At 49.3% G+C, this 19,138-nt stretch overlaps 1 protein-coding gene across 1 annotated transcript; it reads right to left on the bottom strand.

The window, feature by feature from the left end:
- Positions 1-244: 244 nt before the first annotated feature.
- On the bottom strand, positions 245-7,102 carry SLC46A1 (solute carrier family 46 member 1; the record flags this gene model as incomplete). The annotated part of the gene is made up of 5 exons (XM_079724986.1): positions 245-302; positions 840-996; positions 3,415-3,498; positions 4,622-5,474; positions 6,875-7,102. 5 exons carry the CDS (start codon positions 7,100-7,102, stop codon positions 245-247), a joined length of 1,380 nt encoding a protein of 459 aa, XP_079581112.1.
- Positions 7,103-19,138: the final 12,036 nt, after the last annotated feature.

Raw genomic sequence — 19,138 nt, 5'->3', positions numbered from 1 at the left:
GCTCCCACACCGCCTGCCCTGAGTGGGACTGTCTGGGTTACAATTCCACATGCTAGAATCACAGGCAGGCACGGCGTGGATGAGGTGGGGGCCTTGGTCAAGTTGGACCACCTGGTCCAAGGTGAACACTGCCCTTTGAGGGGAGCTGCCGCTGCTGCTGAGGACTGGGATCCGGAGGCGTATACTTCCAGCTGGTTAGCGCTCACGTTGCTCCTCCCGCCCCCTGTCCTCTGGTCCAGGCAGATCAGGGGCTCTGGGAAAACTGCTGGAATTCAGGGCAATGATTAGCCCTTTCCAGTATCCTGTGAGAGACCAGAGAGAGGGTTCAGATTTAACACGGGGGGACCCTCAACTCCTGGAGAAGTGACACAGGCTTTATTGGATGGGCTGGTCCAGGTATCCCCCTCCCCAAGCTGAGAGGTGGAAGACAATGTCCCGAGACAGAGGGCTCTGGGGGAAGAAACAAGTGGGTCAGGTTAGCGTGTGGCCCAGTCACAACTAGCAGAGGAAGCTCTCCAGGCTTCCCTTTAGCACATTTCTGCCACCGTAGTTCCATCTGTAAAATGGGAATGGAGGGGGATGAGGGGAACTGGGTGTGAGAACATAGCCTTGCCGAGAAGCACTGTGAACCTGACCCTTCCCCTACCGGCCTCTGCCTTGCTCCGGGGGAATCGCTCCCAGACGATTAGGCAACCATCTGCAAGGGGAGAGTTAGGCTGGGACCGAGACACCCACAGGGGAAGAGGTCCAGGACTGAGGAGGTTGGAAGGAGGAGGAAGAAGAGGATACCGTTAGGGTAAAGGGCTCCATTTTGAGCCTGGGTCAGGGCCCTGCATTACCCAATCAGGACGGCCGGGATGAAGAGGAGGCCAGCTCCCAGGAGGAAAGGGAAGCCCTTCATGAAGTTCAGGGTGGCTGGGTAGAGCGAGTTGAAGATGCCGGAGGCTGTCAGCATGGCCAAGCCATTCACACAGGCCACAGCAGAAAAGAGAGCGCCTGTGAAGAAATAAACACCACACTCAGGAATTTGAAAGACCTAAATGCAAATCCTGACACCACTACCTCGCAGCTGTGTGGCCTGGAGCAAGTCACTTAACCTCTCTGAGTGTCACCTTCCTCAGCTAGAACTCCTACATCATGGGTTGTGATAAGGCTTCGATGAGGTCATGCATGGAAAGCGCCTGTGCTACAAAACAAGTGGCTGTTATTAAATCTATATATTACAAGTACATGTGATGGCTTCTAGCAAAAGTCTGATAAAGTCTGATAAAATGGTTTTAGGTTTATCCCCTTTGGAATCATCTCCTGTTTAGGATAAATTTCTGGGCTACTTCTCAGTTTCAACACTTATTAGCTGTGTGATCACCGAATAAGACACTTATCTTTCTGGGTTTCTGTCCCCCTTCTGTTAAATAAGGATAATACCTTTCATAGATTTTTGGTAACACTATAATCGCATGTAATGCACCTATCACAGGGCCTGCCCCCCTGGAGGCAGGCAGGCAGTAAGAGCTGTTCTTTTCTCCTGTTCCCCTTGGCATCTCTGGGCACAGTGAAGGTGCTAGAAAAAAGCTTATTGAGTGAATGAATGAAGGCACATGGGTTCTGAGGATAACAGAACCCACGGTGGGCTATACATGGCACCAAAGTCTCTGCCATCACCAGATCCTACTTCCAGGGCAGATGGGAAAAAGTGGATGAGCCACATGTTTCCGGATTGGGATTTAAAGACCAAGAGGCCTGAGAAGCTACTCTTTTTTTTTTTTTTTTTTTTTTGTGATATGCGGGCCTCTCACTGTTGTGGCCTCTCCCGTTGCGGAGCACAGGCTCCGGACACGCAGGCCCAGTGGCCATGGCTCACGGGCCCAGCCACTCCGCGGCATGTGGGATCCTCCAGAACCGGGGCACGAACCCGTGTCCCCTGCATCAGCAGGCAGACTCTCAACCACTGCGCCACCAGGGAAGCCCCGAGAAGCTACTCTTTATAGATATGACAGCATGGGACTTCCCTGCTGTCACAGTGGTTAAGAATCCACCTGCCAATGCAGGGGACACAGGTTCGAACCCTGGTCTGGAAGATCCCAGATGCCACGGAGCAACTAAGCCCGCGAGCCACAACTACTGAAGCCCACTCGCCTAGAGCCCGTTCTCCGCAACAAAAGAAGCCACTGCAATGAGAAGGCCGTGCACGGCAATGAGAAGCTTGCGCACGGCAACGAAGAGTAGACACCGCTCACCGCAACTAGAGAAAAGCCTGCGCGCAGCAACGAAGACCCAGCGCAGCCAAAATTTTTAAAATAAATAGAATCGATATGCCAGCAGAACACAAATTTTGCAGAATAAGCAACAGCCCAACAGAAGTTGAGATTAAACTATCAGATGGTCAGAGCTCGAAGGGCCTACAGATGTCATCAAGAGCAATTCACAGGACTTCCCTGGTGGCACAGTGGTTAAGAATCCACCTGCCAATGCAGGGGACACAGGTTCAAGCCCTGGTCCAGGAAGATCCCACATGCCACAGAGCAACTAAGCCCATGCGCCACAACTACTGAGCCTGAGCACCACAACTACTGAGCCTGCACTCAAGAGTCTCTGAGCCACAACTACTGATCCCTTGTGCCACAACTACTGAAGCCTGTGCACCTAGAGTCTGTGCTCCGTAACAAGAGAAGCCACCGCAATGAGAAGCCTGAACACTGCAACGAAGAGTAGCCCCCGCTCGCCACAACTAGAGAAAGCCCGCGTGCAGCAACGAAGATCCAATGCAGCCAAAAATAAATTAATTAATTAAATTTAAAAAACTATAAAAGAACCCCTCCCCCCCACACACACACACAAAAAAGAGCAATTCACATGTGTTACAGATGAGGAAACAGGCCCAGATCACAGAGCCGGTGTGACAGAGCCAGGACTAAAACCCAGATTCCCAGACCTGCTGCTCTTAGAAACAGACCTGGGTGTGCATCCTAGTTCCACCACTTACTGAGTGACCTCAGGTGAATCAATTTAACCCTCTGGGCCTCTGCTTCATCTGCCGTGTGGAGACAGTGAAACCTACATCACAAAGTTGGACACTCTGACCCCAGGGAAGCAGGGAACTCTGGCATCGTCACATCCATTTTACAGATGGAAAAGCTGAAGTCTGGAAAGAGTAAATCCTCTGCCTGGCTTATCCAAAAGAACATAATCGTATGCTGCTGACTGCAAATTCCAACTCTGTGGTCTGAAAATCCAAATCGCTGTGGTTCTCTGCCAGCCCTGGGCACTGTGACAGCAATGCAGTTGTCTTGGCTACTTATTTCTCCAGGGTGGGAGGGAGGAAGGTAAGCTGCCTCCTGGCCCGTGGCTGCCCTCTGCGCAGTTCAGGAAACACTGGGCATGAGGAACCAGACACAGGCTAACCCCGATATTCACCCTGCTCTGACTCTCTCACCAGCCTGGAGAGCTTGGCCCGGATGATAGGCGTGACGACCAACGACAGGAAGAGGAGCCCGTACCCTGTGAAGAAAGAAACAAGCATCAAGGAAATGGGGTTGGGGAGAGGGGTGCCCAAGTGAGATGTAGCAGAGGTCCTGTACCTACCCCATGAGGGACTCGGATTAGACACAGGAAGAACTTCCCTGATGGGGAAGGAGACAATGATGGGGCACAGCAAGCACACAGTAAATGCAAGTTCCTTTTCCCTTGACATTTAGTTACTCACAGGCTTACACTGTTTCCTTCGTAACCATTTCTCTCCCTTGTGCAACTGTTACCTCCTCAACAAAAACTGCAAACTGCTAAAAAACAGTGGTGCCTCTGAAGTGCATTCATGATGAGGCCCCCCAGGGCCCCTTCAGGTGAAAGGCCCCCAAATCCCAGAGCAATGACAGTGTCTTCATCATCTCTGTACCCCCAAAGGCGTTGAGCCCAGCACCGAGTCCATGGAAGATGCTGTGGGCAGGAGAAAAAGGTACCTGGTCCCCGTCAGCACTGTCCAGGCGAGCAGCCACATTAGGACATCCGTGATTCCAGAATGGCTGACTGTACACATTTTAGGGCTCTATTAAAATAAATCTGTCCGTTCAGGAAAGTTAACTTCCTCATTCCCAGCTGCCCCCTCCCACCAAAAAAAAAAAAAAGAAAGAAAGAAAAGAAGAACTAACACAAGCAGGAATTTGATAGCTGCGGTCTGAGATGACTGGCTTTTTTAAAAACCCAAAGAAGCTGACCAAGGATATTTGAGATAGGTCCTGTGATTCTTATCAGAGAAGTGAGTATTAAGGCATTAATGGCTTGGACTTTGCTTAAGAGCACCATGAATATAGGCTGTGGGAGGCCAAGGAGTGGAGCAACTAATGTAAGAGCAAGTTTTTTGTCTTTGGCTCTATCTTACTAACAATATTTATGGTTGGTAATGTGAATGAATTACTTTGGCTATTGAAGGTCTATATTTTCTGTATAACAAAGATGGCATTTTTATGAGGTTTCTTAGTTGTCTGTCCTCCAGGGCAGGCTAGGGGCACAGTGATGTTTCCAAAGACATGGGGATGAACTACATTTGGTGGCAGCAGGTGGCCAGTCCCCAGTTTTCACCCAGCAATTCTGAGACAAACTGTCCCTGAACCCATACACACATTACCTGTGAACATCAGGGGTGTGATGGTAGCAAATGCAAAGACCACCATCCCCATGATGTTGAAGGCCAGACCGATCTCAGCCACCCAGGTGTCGGCCAGGCAGTACTGCAGAAGCCTCAGGCCCAGCAGGCTGGTGAGGTATGGGAGGTGCTGAGCTGCAGAACCGTAGCCAATCAGCCTAGAGTCCCAGCAGAGGGGTGTGCTCAGCTCATAGAGGGTCAGGATGTCCTGGACCCCAAGGTGCACAGTGATCACCACGAAGATGGCCAACGAGTACAGGGCTAAGTGCTTCCTGGACTTCTCCGGGGCCTGGGTCACATAGAGCTGGACGATGGATCGGTGGTGACGGAGTGTGAAGAGCCGGGCAGGTGTCGGCTCTTTCACTGTCTCACCAAAGCAGAATGCTGCATAGAGAGTCATGGCAATCAGCAAGGCCAAGGCCAACCAGAAGGGGTTGGCATAACCCTGCTCCTGGAGCCAGCTGCCACCAATGAGACTCGCCAGCATCCCTGCCACCCCGATGCACGCTTCCAGCAGGGCCATTCGGATGGTACGGGTGTGGCTGGAGCTGACATCTGCCACGGAGGCAAAGCCAGCAGCCAGGAGGCCACTGAAATCACCGAGGAGGGCACAAAGAATGCGGCCCAGCACGAAGTAGCCAACGTGGAGCTGCAGCTGTACCACAAAGATGGACAGCACGGTCTGGAGCAGCAGGCCGAGGGAGGCCAGCGCCAGCAGCGGGCGGCGGCCCACACAGTCACTCCAGGCGCCCAGCAGGGTGGACGAAAAGAGTCCCACCAGGAAGCCACCCATGTTCATGTAGAGGGTCCAGTGAGAGGTAAGCGTCTCCACTTCCTGCAGAGGTAAGAGTCTTATTACCAGGGTGCCGTTCCCCACTCTGGGCTGCCCATCGCCCACACCATCACCAACCTGGGAGATACAGGGATGAGGACTTTCTTTGGAGCCCTAAACCTCAGAGAATTTTAGTACAACTCTTAAAAACTGACACTGGAGGGGTATGGGAAATGGGCAAGATCCGTTCTCTTACTTTTAGCACTGTGAATGAAAAATGCCGCCTGCCACATCAGCAAACAAAGGATGCTGCGGCCGTCAAGCCCTCAGCCACTACTGCCGCCCCTGATGCTGAGCCCTGATGTAACTCAGGATGGAGACAAACAGGCTGCCCACCGCCAAGCCCTCAGCCACTGCAGCCACCCCCAAGCACAGACCCAGGATGGGGCAGAACAGGACACTGGCTCTAGAGAGCTAAGGTGCATATCAGAGGAGTGATTTCAATAAGCCCAGGCTCCTGCATCTTCCCTTACTTAGAAGAGTGCTCAATTCATTGACTTGTGGGAATTCCCTGGTGGTCCAATTTTTAGGACTTGGTGCTTTCACTGCTGGGGCTGGGTTCAATCCCTGGTTGGAAAACTAAGAGCCCACAAGCTAGGTGGTGCAGACAAAAAAAAAAAAAAAAAAAAAAAGTCCAGTAACTTGAGATGTCTGGTTTTCCTCAATTAACAGTAATCTTTTGATGTTCCAACTACCTGGTTTTTATTGCAAAACTCCTATATATCCTGGCGCCTCCCTTACCTCTTGGGAAGAGTCCCTCAGAGCTATCTCAGAGACTGCCTCCCAGGCCTGAGTCCTCAGAAAGTCCGCCAAATAAAACATAATTCTCAACTTTCAGTTTGTGCTTTTTTTTTTTTAATTTTATTTATTTATTTTTGGTTGTGCTGGGTCTTCGTTGCACGGCGTGGTCTTCTCATTGTGGTGGCTTCTCTTGTTGCAGAGCACGGGCTCTAGGTGCGTGGGCTTTAGTAGTTGTGGCACGTGGGCTCAGTAGTTGTGGCTCGCGGGCTTCGCGGGCTCTAGAGCACAGGCTCAGTAGTTGTGGCGCACGGGCTTAGTTGCTCCGCGGCATGTGGGATCTTCCCGGGCCAGGGCTCGAACCCGTGTCCCCTGCATTGGCAGGCAGATTCCCAACCACTGCGCCACCAGGGAAGTCCCTCAGTTTATGCATTTTTTTCAGTGGACACCCTCTTTTGTTAACTCTCAAACTCGCTTTACCTAGATCAACTTTAAGCATCCCCGCAGCGCATTTCTCAGTCAAGCCCCAACTTTGCTCCGGCCCCGCCCACCACCCAATATCCTAACCCACTGGGCTGCCCCCAACCCTTACGCAGGCCCCGCCCCCACACTCCAGCCCAGGGCCCGTCCTTGCCACGCTCCTCGCTTCTCCCCGCCGCCCCTACCTGCGCGGTGGGGTCCACGCTATGGTTGGTGCAGCTGCCTCTGTCACGAGTGCCGTTGTAGCCAAGGTCGGCACTGAAGCGGTGCCACAGGTACTGCGTGGTGACCGGGCCCTGCAGGACCAAGGCGAAGTTGGCAAGGAAGATGAGCGGCTCCACGCAGCCGCGACACAGCACGGGCCCAGCGGGCCAGGCGCGGGGCTCGCCCCGGGAGTTCGCGCGCCCCTCCATGCTTGTGCGCTTCTGAGCTGGCGCTAGGCTTACGGCTCGGCTTCCTGCGCCTGCGCCCAGCGTCTTTTTCTGTCTTTCTTTTTTTTAAGCCTGGTGGGGCGGGGCCAGGAGTGGTGGGCCCTCTTCCTCTCGGCCCCTCCCTCTCTGGGCTGTGGGGAGGCGAGGGACACCGTACCCCTGGTTTACAGAGTGACCTCAACTGCAGACCGTGCCAGGATACAGCCCTGCACTCCTCAGGCGCAGAACCCATAACAGTAGCAAGAATATCAATAATTAACATTCATTGATCGCTTATTATGTGCTGGGCACTGTACTAAACTCTAAGTGCATTAATGTCCCAACAACTCTATTGGCTAGACGTTATCAAGACTCTCAATTGACCCATGAAGAAACAAGGACATCGGACACTCAAGGCTGAGCTAGAAGGACACTTTTTTTTTTTAATTAAAAAAATTTTTTTTGTTGTTTATTTATTTTCTGCCGTGTTGGGTCTTCATTGCTGCACGAGGGCTTTCTCTAGTTGTGGAGAGCGGGGGCTTCTCTTGTTGCGGAGCACGGGCTCTAAGCACGGGGGCTTCAGTAGTTGTGGCACTTGGGCTCTAAAGCACAGGCTCAGTAGTTGTGGCGCACGGGCCTAGCTGCTCCACAGCATGTGGGATCTTCCTGGACCAGGGATTGAACCCATGTCCCCTTCACTGGCAACAGACTCCTATCCACTGCGCCACCAGGGAAGCCCAAGAATACATGACTTCCGACGTCTATGCTGATGTTCTGCGCTGGGACAGGGGCGACTCAGTGGATAAGAGTTCAGCCTCCAGCTCTACTGCCTCAGTTCCATCACCTAGGCCCCACTGCTATCTCGGACATGCCACTTAGCTCTTTGTGCCTCCATTTCTTCACCTTTAAAATGGTGGTGCTAATAGAACTTGCCTCAAAGAGTTGCTGTGGAAGAACAGTGTCTGATACATTGTAAGTGCTACTGTTGTTATAAATAAGCTGTCCCTTGCTCCCCTCCTGCCGTAGGATCTTTTCCTGGGAAGCTTGTCTACTTTCTGGGGCTGGGCCCTGGCTCTGCAGTGCCCTTGGAGGAGCAGAAGAGGAGGAGGAAAAGGTGGAGGACCTGGGAGGCCCTTAGGTGTGACCTTGTGCTCCCTGGTCCTCCTACTATAGAAATAGGGGCATAAAGCAGTTGGATCTCCTGTCTGGGCCTGTTTTATTGCCTGTAAAAGAGAATGGTATTACTTGGCTTTCTCCCTTATCAGTGCATTTGTTGAGTGCTCCTTGTATGTCAGGGACAATGCCTAGGGGAGGCTCTGGAAACAGCAATGTAAAGAAAAGAAATGTTGCCTGCAATTCCACTTCTACAAGGATCAACCATTAGCTGCTGCGGTCCCCCACCATCCATCCACCCACAGTGCACCTGAGGGAAATTCTGTGCTTTGGACACCGCCCCTAGGTAGTTAAGAGACACATCTAAAGAAAAAATTCAATGACCCCAGATTGCTGTGTCTTCCCAAACATAGAAAAGTACTCAATCATTAACTTAAGATGCCTGTTCTTTGTGGTTAGCAGTAATCTTGTTATGTTCGACTAGGTGTTTTTCTTTCCATTGGGTGGGCGACTGCAGTGGCTAACGGCTTGATCCTTGTAGAACTGAAATGACAGGCAACATTTTTTTTCTTTACACTGTTGTGTTTCCAGAGCCCCTCCCACCCCCCCAGCATGGTCCCAGACGTACAAAAAAAAAGTATATATATCCCGGCACCTCCGTTACCTCTACGGAACAGTTTCTCAGAGCTCAGTGAGAAACTGAATACACTCAACTCACAGCTCTTATGTTGTGCATTTTTTTCAAGTCGACTGCAGTGAGGAAACAAAGCCCTCAACCAGGCCCTGCAGTTTCTAGAATGGTCGGGGAGAGACATCAAAGAATCCTACTAGGGCTTCCCTGGTGGCGCAGTGGTTGAGAGTCCGCCTGCCGATGCAGGGGACACAGGTTCGTGCCCCGGTCCGGGAAGATCCCACATGCCGTGGAGCGGCTGGGCCCGTGAGCCATGGGCGCTGAGCCTGCGTGTCCGGAGCCTGTGCTCCGCAACGGGAGAGGCCGCAACAGTGAGAGGCCCGCGTACTGCGGAAAAAAAAAAAAAAAAGAAGAATCCTACTAAGATTTCAACTGCGGAAAGCGCTTTAAAGGAGAAGAGTGTGGGACTCTGAGGGTACTAATTCAGGAGCCTGGCCTGGTCTGGAAGGAGCGGAGCCAGGAAAGCCTGCCTTCCCTGACAAGGGGGCAGCTGAGTGGATTTCTGGAGGCAAGCCTTGTGCCATGACCCACAGGCCTGATTCTTGGGGTGGTGAGGGCTCCGTTTCGGGCCATCATGGCTGTGCGTGGGCTTGTTGCTGGCTTATTGACTCTCCCCCCTCCCCTGAGCCGAAAGGAGTCCGAGCCTCAGACTAGGTAGATGCTGGCTAGATACCAGTGGACTGAAGGATGCCCAAGCTCCCCACAGCCATCACCACCCTGTGATCTTCCTAGAGACAGGAAATTGCACATTAAACATACAAGCCCCTGGGTTGGCTCCCTCCCCTCCCTCCCCCCAACCTGTACAAAAGCTTGGCCCAGTTAGGTCAGCTACAGTGAGGAAGGGGTGCCCAGCTGAAATCTTAGAATCATTTCCTAGATAAAGAACTAAGACTGAGAGATGGAAGGCCAAGGTCCATCTCTGGGAATGGGACAGGGTGTGGCTCGTCCCAGAGCTGGAGCCTGTGGTGCCCACGCGGCGAGAAGCTCCTTCTAACCAATAAAATAAGAATATTTGCAAGGCAGGACGAGAACGTTTTTAAGCAAAAAATTCTCTCTCTGCCCATTTGAGCCACTACCCCCTCCCTTTAGTGTGCAATGAGCAGCTGTATGAGACATTAACTAGATCCCCTGAGAAGACACAGCAATGCCTAGTCACCGCCCCCCCGAAAAAAAAAAAGCAGTTTTCTCCTGGCACAAGCAAGGTAACTCCTTAGGAGACATTTCTTTCTTAATCCTGTAAAGAGGTCAAAATAACCCACTACTCGCCTTCTTGGACTATGGAAACTGTCAATATGTTACTTTGATGTAGAACCTTTTGTCTCAAAAGCTTCTATAACAGGTAGAACCGTCCTCAGAGCTTTCTGAAAGACTGTCTCCCAGGTTACAATCCTCAGATTGTTTTTTTTTTCTTCTTTCTCTTTTTAAAATATTTTCAACTCTTCTAATATAAACATGCATTTTAGTCATGGAAAATATAACATTAAAAAAAATCTGATGTTCTTCTACTTTAAACCTAATCTGGCTCTGTTGCCAGAGATCAACTTCATGTCCCTTGGTATTCTGGTTTATTTTTTTTGGCCATGCCGGGAGGCTTGTGGGATCTTAGTTCCCCGACCAGGGATCGAACCTGGGCCCTCAGCAGTCAAAGCGTGGAGTCCTAACCACTGGACTGCCAGGGAATTCTGCCCCTTGGTATTCTGGAGACATCAAAAGGAGCTGACTTTCCTTGAACCAGGCACTGTGTGGGGGCATTACATATTATCTTATTCAACCCTCACCACAACTTTATGAGGTAGGTACTATTATTTTTACAGATGTCATATCTGTGGCTTAGAGAGATGCAGGGAAAAGTCCTCCCCACCCTGGGTATAGGTTTTCTTCTCCTTATACCAACTCCAGTGTTTTCTGGATCCCAAGCCTTAGTATATGTTAGTTCTTTTGCCAGGAATACCCTTCCCACCTTGCTTGGCCTAGTCAACTCCTATTCATCCTTCAAGACCCACCTCTGGACCACACTTCCAGGCAGAATTAATCATTGCTTAGTATGTGCTTCCACAAGACTGTATTCAGACATCTAATCCTGGTTTCAGACTTCACCTGGTTATAAGTACGTGTTCACAGGATTGTCTCTTCCCAACCCCTACCCACATCCTGCCTCCAGACTTGAGGGCAGAGACATTGTTTTATTCATCTCTGCATCTCCTAGCAATGGGCCTGGCATGCGATAAACTGAAATGTTAAATAGATTTGATGGCATGCACCAACCTCAGTCAATTGATTGCAGCTGCCTGGATTGCAACATTGAGATGGGCTGCTTCTCTGGCTTGGTGCGAAGGAGTCATGTGATCCATTAGTTCTGTCTGCCATGGCCTCAGGAATGAAAAGTATCTAATGACAGTGTTGTCTAGCCCTGGGCTATGTGCTCAGTAAGTTTTGTTGAGAAGCTTTGGAGAAGCCCGTGGAAGCTACAACGGTTGCTTCACTCCCAGTTGGTTCATGCCCGTAGAGCACCGTCTTACAACCAACCACTGTGAGAGAGATGATTGCAGCAAGGATTCCTCATCCAAATGGCAGTCTTGTCATGACTTCCACCCAAAGCCTCTGCTTCCTTTTCCCAAGTGGCCAACCACAGCTTCTGGAGAGCTGTTCTTGTTTTAGATATTACAAGGAAGGGAGAAGAGAGCATGAGGGTAAAGACATTTCCCGTTTCGAGTTGTTGCTTCTCACATGCCAACTCTGAGCTTTGTGTGACTGTGTCCAGGTGCCACGGTTGGTGGTTGCTGTTGAACCGAGCTTGAAGATGGGCAGGGATTTTACCAGAAAGAAGTGAGGCTGTCCCAGGGGAGGGAACCAGCTGAGCCTTAGACAGGAATGCTGTCCAGGATCCAGAGAAGTGCAGGGCTGCAGGCACAGCTCCCCAACCACTTACCCGACAGGGGAGCTTCCCCAGACCACTTCCTGTCTTGGGACTCCTGCTCTTGGTCTCATTTTAAACACTTTGTCCCTGATAGAACCTTCTCATCTTTCCATCCCTCCATCTGTTCACTTAGCATCAACTGCTTGCCAAGCTCACTGCCAGGTGCTGGGGTTACATACTAGTGTTTACACAATCCCTTCCCTCAGGGAATTCCCAGGCCAGTGGGAGGCAGCACTACCAATTCCAAATTACAATAATAAAAGTATTCAGTTGGGGCTTCCCTGGTGGCGCAGTGGTTGAGAGTCCGCCTGCTGATGCAGGGGACACGGGTTCGTGCCCTGGTCTGGGAAGATATCACATGCCGCAGAGCGGCTGGGCCCGTGAGCCATGGCTGCTGAGCCTGCGCGTCCGGAGCCTGTGCTCCGCAACGGGAGAGGCCACAACAGTGAGAGGCCCGCGTACGGCAAAAACAAACAAACAAACAAACAAAAGTATGCAGTTGCATAAATCAGTTCAGAGAACGTCCTCACAAGGAAGTCAAAGAAGGATTCACAGCAGAGGAGCTGAATTTTGAAGCATGAGGTGGTGAAATGGAGTCACCAGGAGAACAGAGAGAAGAAATAGAGAACGGCTTTCTGCGCCCTGGGAAAGGCAGGTCCATGCAATTATCCTATGAGTAGCACAGTTAAACAGCATTCTGTTGTGTGTCTTAAAATGTGTTAATTTATTCAATGTAAATGTTTAAAATGTACTATAAAAACCTGTCTTGGGAATTCCCTGGTGGTCCAGTGGTTAGAACTCCGTGCTTTCACTGCTGAGGGCCTGGGGAACTAAGATCCCACAAGCCATGCAGCACGGCCAAAAAAATAAAAATAAAAAAATAAATAAAGCTATTAAAAAAAAAAAACCAAAAAACCTGTCTTGACAAGTGTTCATTTTTATTTTCCCTGGATTCTCAAATAAGGTAATTGAACCCAGGCCTCTTGATCTCTGGGAGGCCCTGCAGGAGTTCCTCATGGTTGACCCAGTTGGGCGGTGACCATGAGGGTAATGTCTAGGGGTTCAGAGGAAGGACAGTTTTGGTCAGGCCCTTCCTCAGTTCCGGGCTCAGAACCCCAGCGGTGATGGTCTCAAGCACCTGGTTTTCTGAGTGCACCAGGGAATGAACTCACACAAGACTGGGGTGCCAACCAGAAGGCTGTTCGTGGACTGTACTGGCCACATTGCTCATCTAGGGCTGCCCATTCCCGGTACAGGGAAATGGGTGATGGAATTACTGATCAGAAAGGTGCTGGGTGAGCAGGAATCAGAGCCAAAGGAAGGAGGATGGTTGAGGTGTTGGGAGCAGGCTATCTTCTCCCTGCACAAGGGAAGCCACCACTGAGAACAGCTGTCTGGGGACTGAAGTGATTGTGGTACCATCAACCAGGCTCGCTCTTCCCTTCCTTGGTGGTGTTCATGTTCCCTGTTTTCCTAGGCTGACCATATAAACATGCTCTTTTCATAGATGTATCAATAGTGCTGATAAAGTAATAATTGGCTTCCATTTTGGGAACTGCTCTGTGCTAGCCATTAAATAAATATGATCTCTTGGGAATTTCCTGGTGGTCCAGTGGTTAAGACTTGGTGCTTTCACTGCTGTGGGCCCGGGTTCAATCTCTGGTCAGGAAACTAAGATCCCACCAAAAAAAAAAAAAAAAAAAAAAAAGAAGAGACTGTCCCGTTTTGAGGTGGGGCGTGTGTTCACCAGTTCACCACTCCCCTGCCATCACCTTCACTCATGGAAAGAACACCTGGCCTTGTAGGCCAGCAAGATTGCAGCCCCTTTACCGAGCTCTGCCGTTGTCTGGGAACAGGATCCCAAAGTTTCTATGGGGCCTGTATTGATGGTTTCTGAACAGAAGGCAGATGGAATCACTGTGATACTATGTCAAGCTGAAAAATATTCTGTTTCCTCCCATACTTTGTTGATTTAATTAGCTGCAAGGCCACCACAATCTGGTATTGCCACACCTTGCAACAAAGGGGAGAGAGTGTGAAGCCGGAGAAGTCAGCAGGGGCCAGATGATGCCCTTGAGGAGATCAGTTTGGATCTTACTGAGTTCGAGGTGGCCATGTGTGACATCCTGGTGGAGGGGGGCTCCCACGGGCAGGTGCACCCAGAGCTCGTGAGAAAGGGCAGGGCTGGGAGTCAGCCGCCTCTGATAGAGCCATGGGGGTGGACAGACCCTCCTGACGGGACAGGACAAGTGACAAGGAGCCTGGGCAGGAGGCAGTGAGGTGCACAATGAGTTCAGATGGACAGAGGAAGAAGGAGTAGGTAGAGAGGGAGGAAGAGGAGAAGCAGAAGAGAATGTTGAGGAAGCCAAGAGGGAAGAATTTGCAGCTGACATTGGTGACAGGTGGGATACGTCAGTGCTGGGCACCCCAGAAGTTTCAGCCGGTGAGACAAGGGAAGGGAAGTGTTGTGGTCTGTGCATGGGTTGGAAGAAGAATTTCCAGACACAAAGTATTTTAGGAGAGAGTTTTTTGAGAACAAAGAGCAGTGTTAGTGAGGGGCGCTGCAAATACAGCGCGCCTACTTCCTGATAGACAAAGGAGAGCCAACCCCCTTTGTGGGCCAGCAGCCAACTTGCAGAGCCTCAAGACAAAGAAAATTCCTGCTGGCAGGATGGCATTAGTTGATTGGTCAGGATGCTACACGGTGAATATTTTACCTAATATGGAGTCGGGGGCTATCTGGTTTAGGTCAGGAGAGCCCATGGCAACCGTTGCTATGGGGCCTCGGTTATTGGAGATTTTTGTCCTGTGCCCTGGATATTGGGCTCCACAGGAAGGGTAGAAGTCAAATCACAATGGGTTAAGGACAGATCAGCCGGGCATTAAATACGAAGGAATGAAGCAAACGTGGCCCTTGATAAGCTCACCCTTAGAGAATGTAACAAGCAAGATGCAACACATCTGGGGTGAGATTAGCTCCTCTTTCAGAGGTGGGGCTGAAGCTTTAGGGACAGGCAGGCCTGATATCAGAGACCAATGTAATTTCAGGGAAGCATATCTGAGGCTGAAACCCAGTCAGTGGGGGAGAGAAAGCAAAAGGTGCAACCCCAGCCAACCCTGGCCGGCTCGCGGATGACAGCAGCAGACGCACTCTCCCACCCCCACAGCGTAACCTGTCAAGGCAGACAGCTGTCCTCCACGGTTCTAGCGCTGACCCTTTCGTACTTATACTACAACGCTTCTAGGCCGGCTGTCAGAGGCTAATCTGGGACACCTTCGCAGCCCTCCCAAACCAACACTTCAGGCTGTCTCACTAGCCTTACCCATTCTTAGCTTTTCTATGCAGTTATTTTGACATCTGGTTGACATTTGCCCTTATTTTATAAGACTGAATGGGAAAAGGGAAAACCCTGAGCTGGCCCCGTTGTGGTATACTTCAGATAAAAGACAGAACGCCACCAGGCACCTGAAAGCAGTGGGTTTGGGCCAAGGTGAGTGCTCACTGCCCTGAGAGTGAATGGACAGGTGTTCAGCAGTGAAAGAAAAGGGCAAATTTAAAAGAAGACTTGTGGGACTTCCCTGGTGGCACAGTGGTTGAGACTACACGCTCCCAAGGCAGGGGACCCGGGTTCGATCTCTGGTCAGGGAACTAGATCCCACATGCATGCCGCATGTGGGATCTAGTTCACATGCTGCAACTGGGGAGCCCACATGCCACAATTAAGGAGCCCACCTGCCGCAGCTAAGACCTAGTGCAACCAAATAATAAATAAATTAATTAAATATTTTAAAAGAAGACGTGTGACTCGTACAACTCAACATCAAAAAAACAAACAATCCTATTGAAAAATAGGCAGAAGCTCTGAATAGACATGTACCCAAGGTAGACATACAGACAGCCAGCAGGCACATGGAAAGATGCTCAACATCACTAATCACCAGGGAAATGCAAATCAAAAACACAATGAGCTGTCACCTCACGCCTGTCAGGATGGCCGTCATCCAAAAGACAACAAATAGGGGCTTCCCTGGTGGTGCAGTGGTTGAGAGTCCGCCTGCCGATGCAGGGGACATGGGTTCGTGCCCTGGTCCGGGAAGATCCCACATGCCGCGGAGCGGCTGGTCCCGTGAGCCATGGCTGCTGAGCCTGCGCGTCTGGAGCCTGTGCTCCGCAACGGGAGAGGCCACAACAGTGAGAGGCCCACGTACCGCAAAAAAAAAAAAAAAAAAAAAAAGACAACAAATAACAAGCGTTGGTGAGGACGTGGAGAAAAGGGAATCCTCCTGCACTGTTGATGGGAATGTAGATTGGTGCAGCCACTATGGAAAACTGTATGGAGGTTCCTCAAAAAATTAAAAATAGAACTACCATACAATCCAGCAATTCCACTCCTGGGTATTTATCCAAAGAACAAAAACACTAATTAGAAAACATATATGCACTAGCCAATATTCGGAAGCAACCTAAGTGTCCATCAATAGATGAATGGATAAAGAAGATGTGGTATATATACACAATGGAATATTACTCAGCCATAAAAAGAATGAAATCTTGCCATCTGCAACAACATGGATAGACCTAGAGGGCATTACGCTAAATGAAATGTCAGACAGAGAAAGACAAATGCTGTATAATCTCACTTATATGTGGAATCTAAAAACCAAAACAAACAAACAAACCTAACAAAACAGAAACAGAGTTATAGATACAGAGAATAAACAGTGGTTGCCAGAGAGAAGAGGAGGTCGAGGGAGGAAGAAATAGGTGAGGCGATTAAGAGGCAGAAACTTCCAGCTGCCAAATAGTAAATGTGTCATGCGTATGGAAGGTACAGTGTAGGGAACATAGTCAATAACTATGTAATATCTTTATAGGGTGACATATGGTAACTAGATTTGTTGTGATGATCATTTTGAAATGTACAGGAATATCGAATTACTATGTTGTGTAACAGGAACTAACGTAGTGTTATAGGTCAATTCTACTTCAAACGCAAGCAAACAAACGAAAAGAGATTAGACCTGTGGTTCCCAAAGGTGGGAGGAGGGGGAATTGGAAGAAGGCAGTCAAAAGGTACAAACTTCCAGTTGTAAGGTAAATAAGTGCTAGGGATGTAATGTACAACATTATCCATATAATTAACACTGCTGTATGTTATATATGGAAGTTAAGAGAGCAAATCCAGGGCTTCCCTGGTGGTGCAGTGGTTGAGAGTCCACCTGCTGATGCAGGGGATGTGGGTTTGTGCTCCAGTCCGGGAAGATCCCACATGCCATGGAGCGGCTGGGCCCGTGAACCATGGCTGCTAAGCCTGCGCGTCCGGATCCTGTGCTCCACAACAGGAGAGGCCACAACAATGAGAGTCCTGAGTACTGCAAAAAAAAAAAAAGAGCGAATCCTAAAAGTTCTCATCACAAGTAAAAAAATTTTTTTCTATTTCTTTAATTTTGTATCTATATGAGATGATGGATGTTCACCTAACTTATTGTGATAATCATGGTATGATGATGTAAGTCAAATCACTATGCTGTACACCTTAAACTTATACAGTGCTGTATGTCAATTATATCTCAATAAAACTGGGAGAAAAAGAAAGAACGCCTGTGAAATGATGGGACTGTGTATCCAGGGGTATATCTAAAACATGAAGAAATGGGATGTCTCTAAAAAGATGGGGGACTTCCCTGGTGGCGCAGCAGTTAAGAATCCGCCTGCCAATGCAGGGGACACCAGTTCGAGCCCTGGTCCGGGAAGATCCCACATGCCGCAGAACAACTAAGCCGGTGCACCACAGCTACTGAGCCCGCGTGCCACAACTACTGAGCCTGTGTGCTGCAACTACTGAAGCCTGTGTACCTGGAGCCCGTGCTCCACAACAAAAGAAGCCACAGCAAGCTCACACACCGCAACAAAGAGTAGCCCCCGCTCTCCGCAGCTAGAGAAAGCCCACGCACAGCAGTGAAGAAGCAACGCAGCCAAAAAATAAATAAATAAATAATAAAAGGATGGATTAAGATCAAAAACATCTACCTGGAGCACAGGATAAATCACCTTAGGATCACTGGTATGAACCGGAACATACATGATGAATACCAACATAGGGTTCTTGCAGGAATTCCTAATTCCTCAGAGCAAATACCGTGATCCTTTCTTTTTGAATATGTATCTGAATTTCCTTTCAGATAAATTCTTTACCTGTGCATTACAATTCTTCTTGTTTTCAAAATGTACATCTGAATCTCTTTTTAAGTCTGTATTTTCTTTTCTTTACTCTATTTCCATTTCCTCTGTTTTCAAAGTGTGGACCTGAATCGCTTTCCATATATACTCTAAGTCTGTTAATTGCGAGTACAAAGATGTCCCTCCACTATGGATCCTAAAACAACTTCTGGAAAGGCAGCAGTGGTGCAGAGAGATCCTGGGTGTTTCCCATGAATAATAGAGAACCTGTAAAAACTGATGTGAGCAGTCGTCCAGCTTCCAGAGAGTGGGATCTCCCCTACTCTTTCCTATATGCATGTTTTTTAGGAAACGGAAAAAGTCATATTACAAAATAAATTAATAATGACAAAGAAATGTCAGTGACCCAAATGCAGCAAGAATAATAATAGTACGGGGGCTTCCCTGGTGGCGCAGTGGTTGAGAGTCCGCCTGCCGATGCAGGGGACACGGGTTTGTGCCCCGGTCCGGGAAGATCCCACATGCTGCGGAGCGGCTGGGCCTGTGAGCCATGGCCGCTGAGCCTGTGCGTCCGGGGCCTGTGCCCCCCGGTGGGAGAGGCCGCAGCGGTGAGAGGCCCGCGTACCGCAAAAAAAAAAAAAAGAAATTACCCTAGAAATATAATTTTTATTGCTGCTACTGTTTAATCCATCTTTAACTTTTTATGATTATGAAAATGTTCAAAGGCACACAAAACAGAGGAGCACAATGAACCCCCCATATACTCATCACTTAGATTCAGCAATTACCAAAATCTTGCCGCAGATTCGTTCAATTTTGTCCTTTGCTGAAGTATTTTAAAACAAATTCCAGACATTATGGTGTTCTGTTCTGTCATTTCATCCCATATTTTACATTTCTAAAACATATAGACATTTTCTCACATAAGCCCAATGTTATTATCATACCTTAAAATATAACAACAATTCTTTGCCATGATCTAATACTGGGTATTCAATAACTGTTTCCAAAAGAAGTCTTTTTATGACTGATGTGTTTGAATTAGACTTCAAACAAGCCCACACAATGCATTTTAAGGGCACCTTATGGCTCTTAAATCTCTTTTGTTCTGGAACAGTCTCTCCGTTCCCTACCATC

This window comes from Hyperoodon ampullatus (assembly GCF_949752795.1).
Source record: "Hyperoodon ampullatus genome assembly, chromosome: 19".
In the NCBI taxonomy this organism is placed as follows: domain Eukaryota; kingdom Metazoa; phylum Chordata; class Mammalia; order Artiodactyla; family Ziphiidae; genus Hyperoodon; species Hyperoodon ampullatus.
The sequence above is the reverse complement of the archived record's forward strand: the minus strand, read 5'-3'. Positions and strand labels throughout refer to the sequence as shown.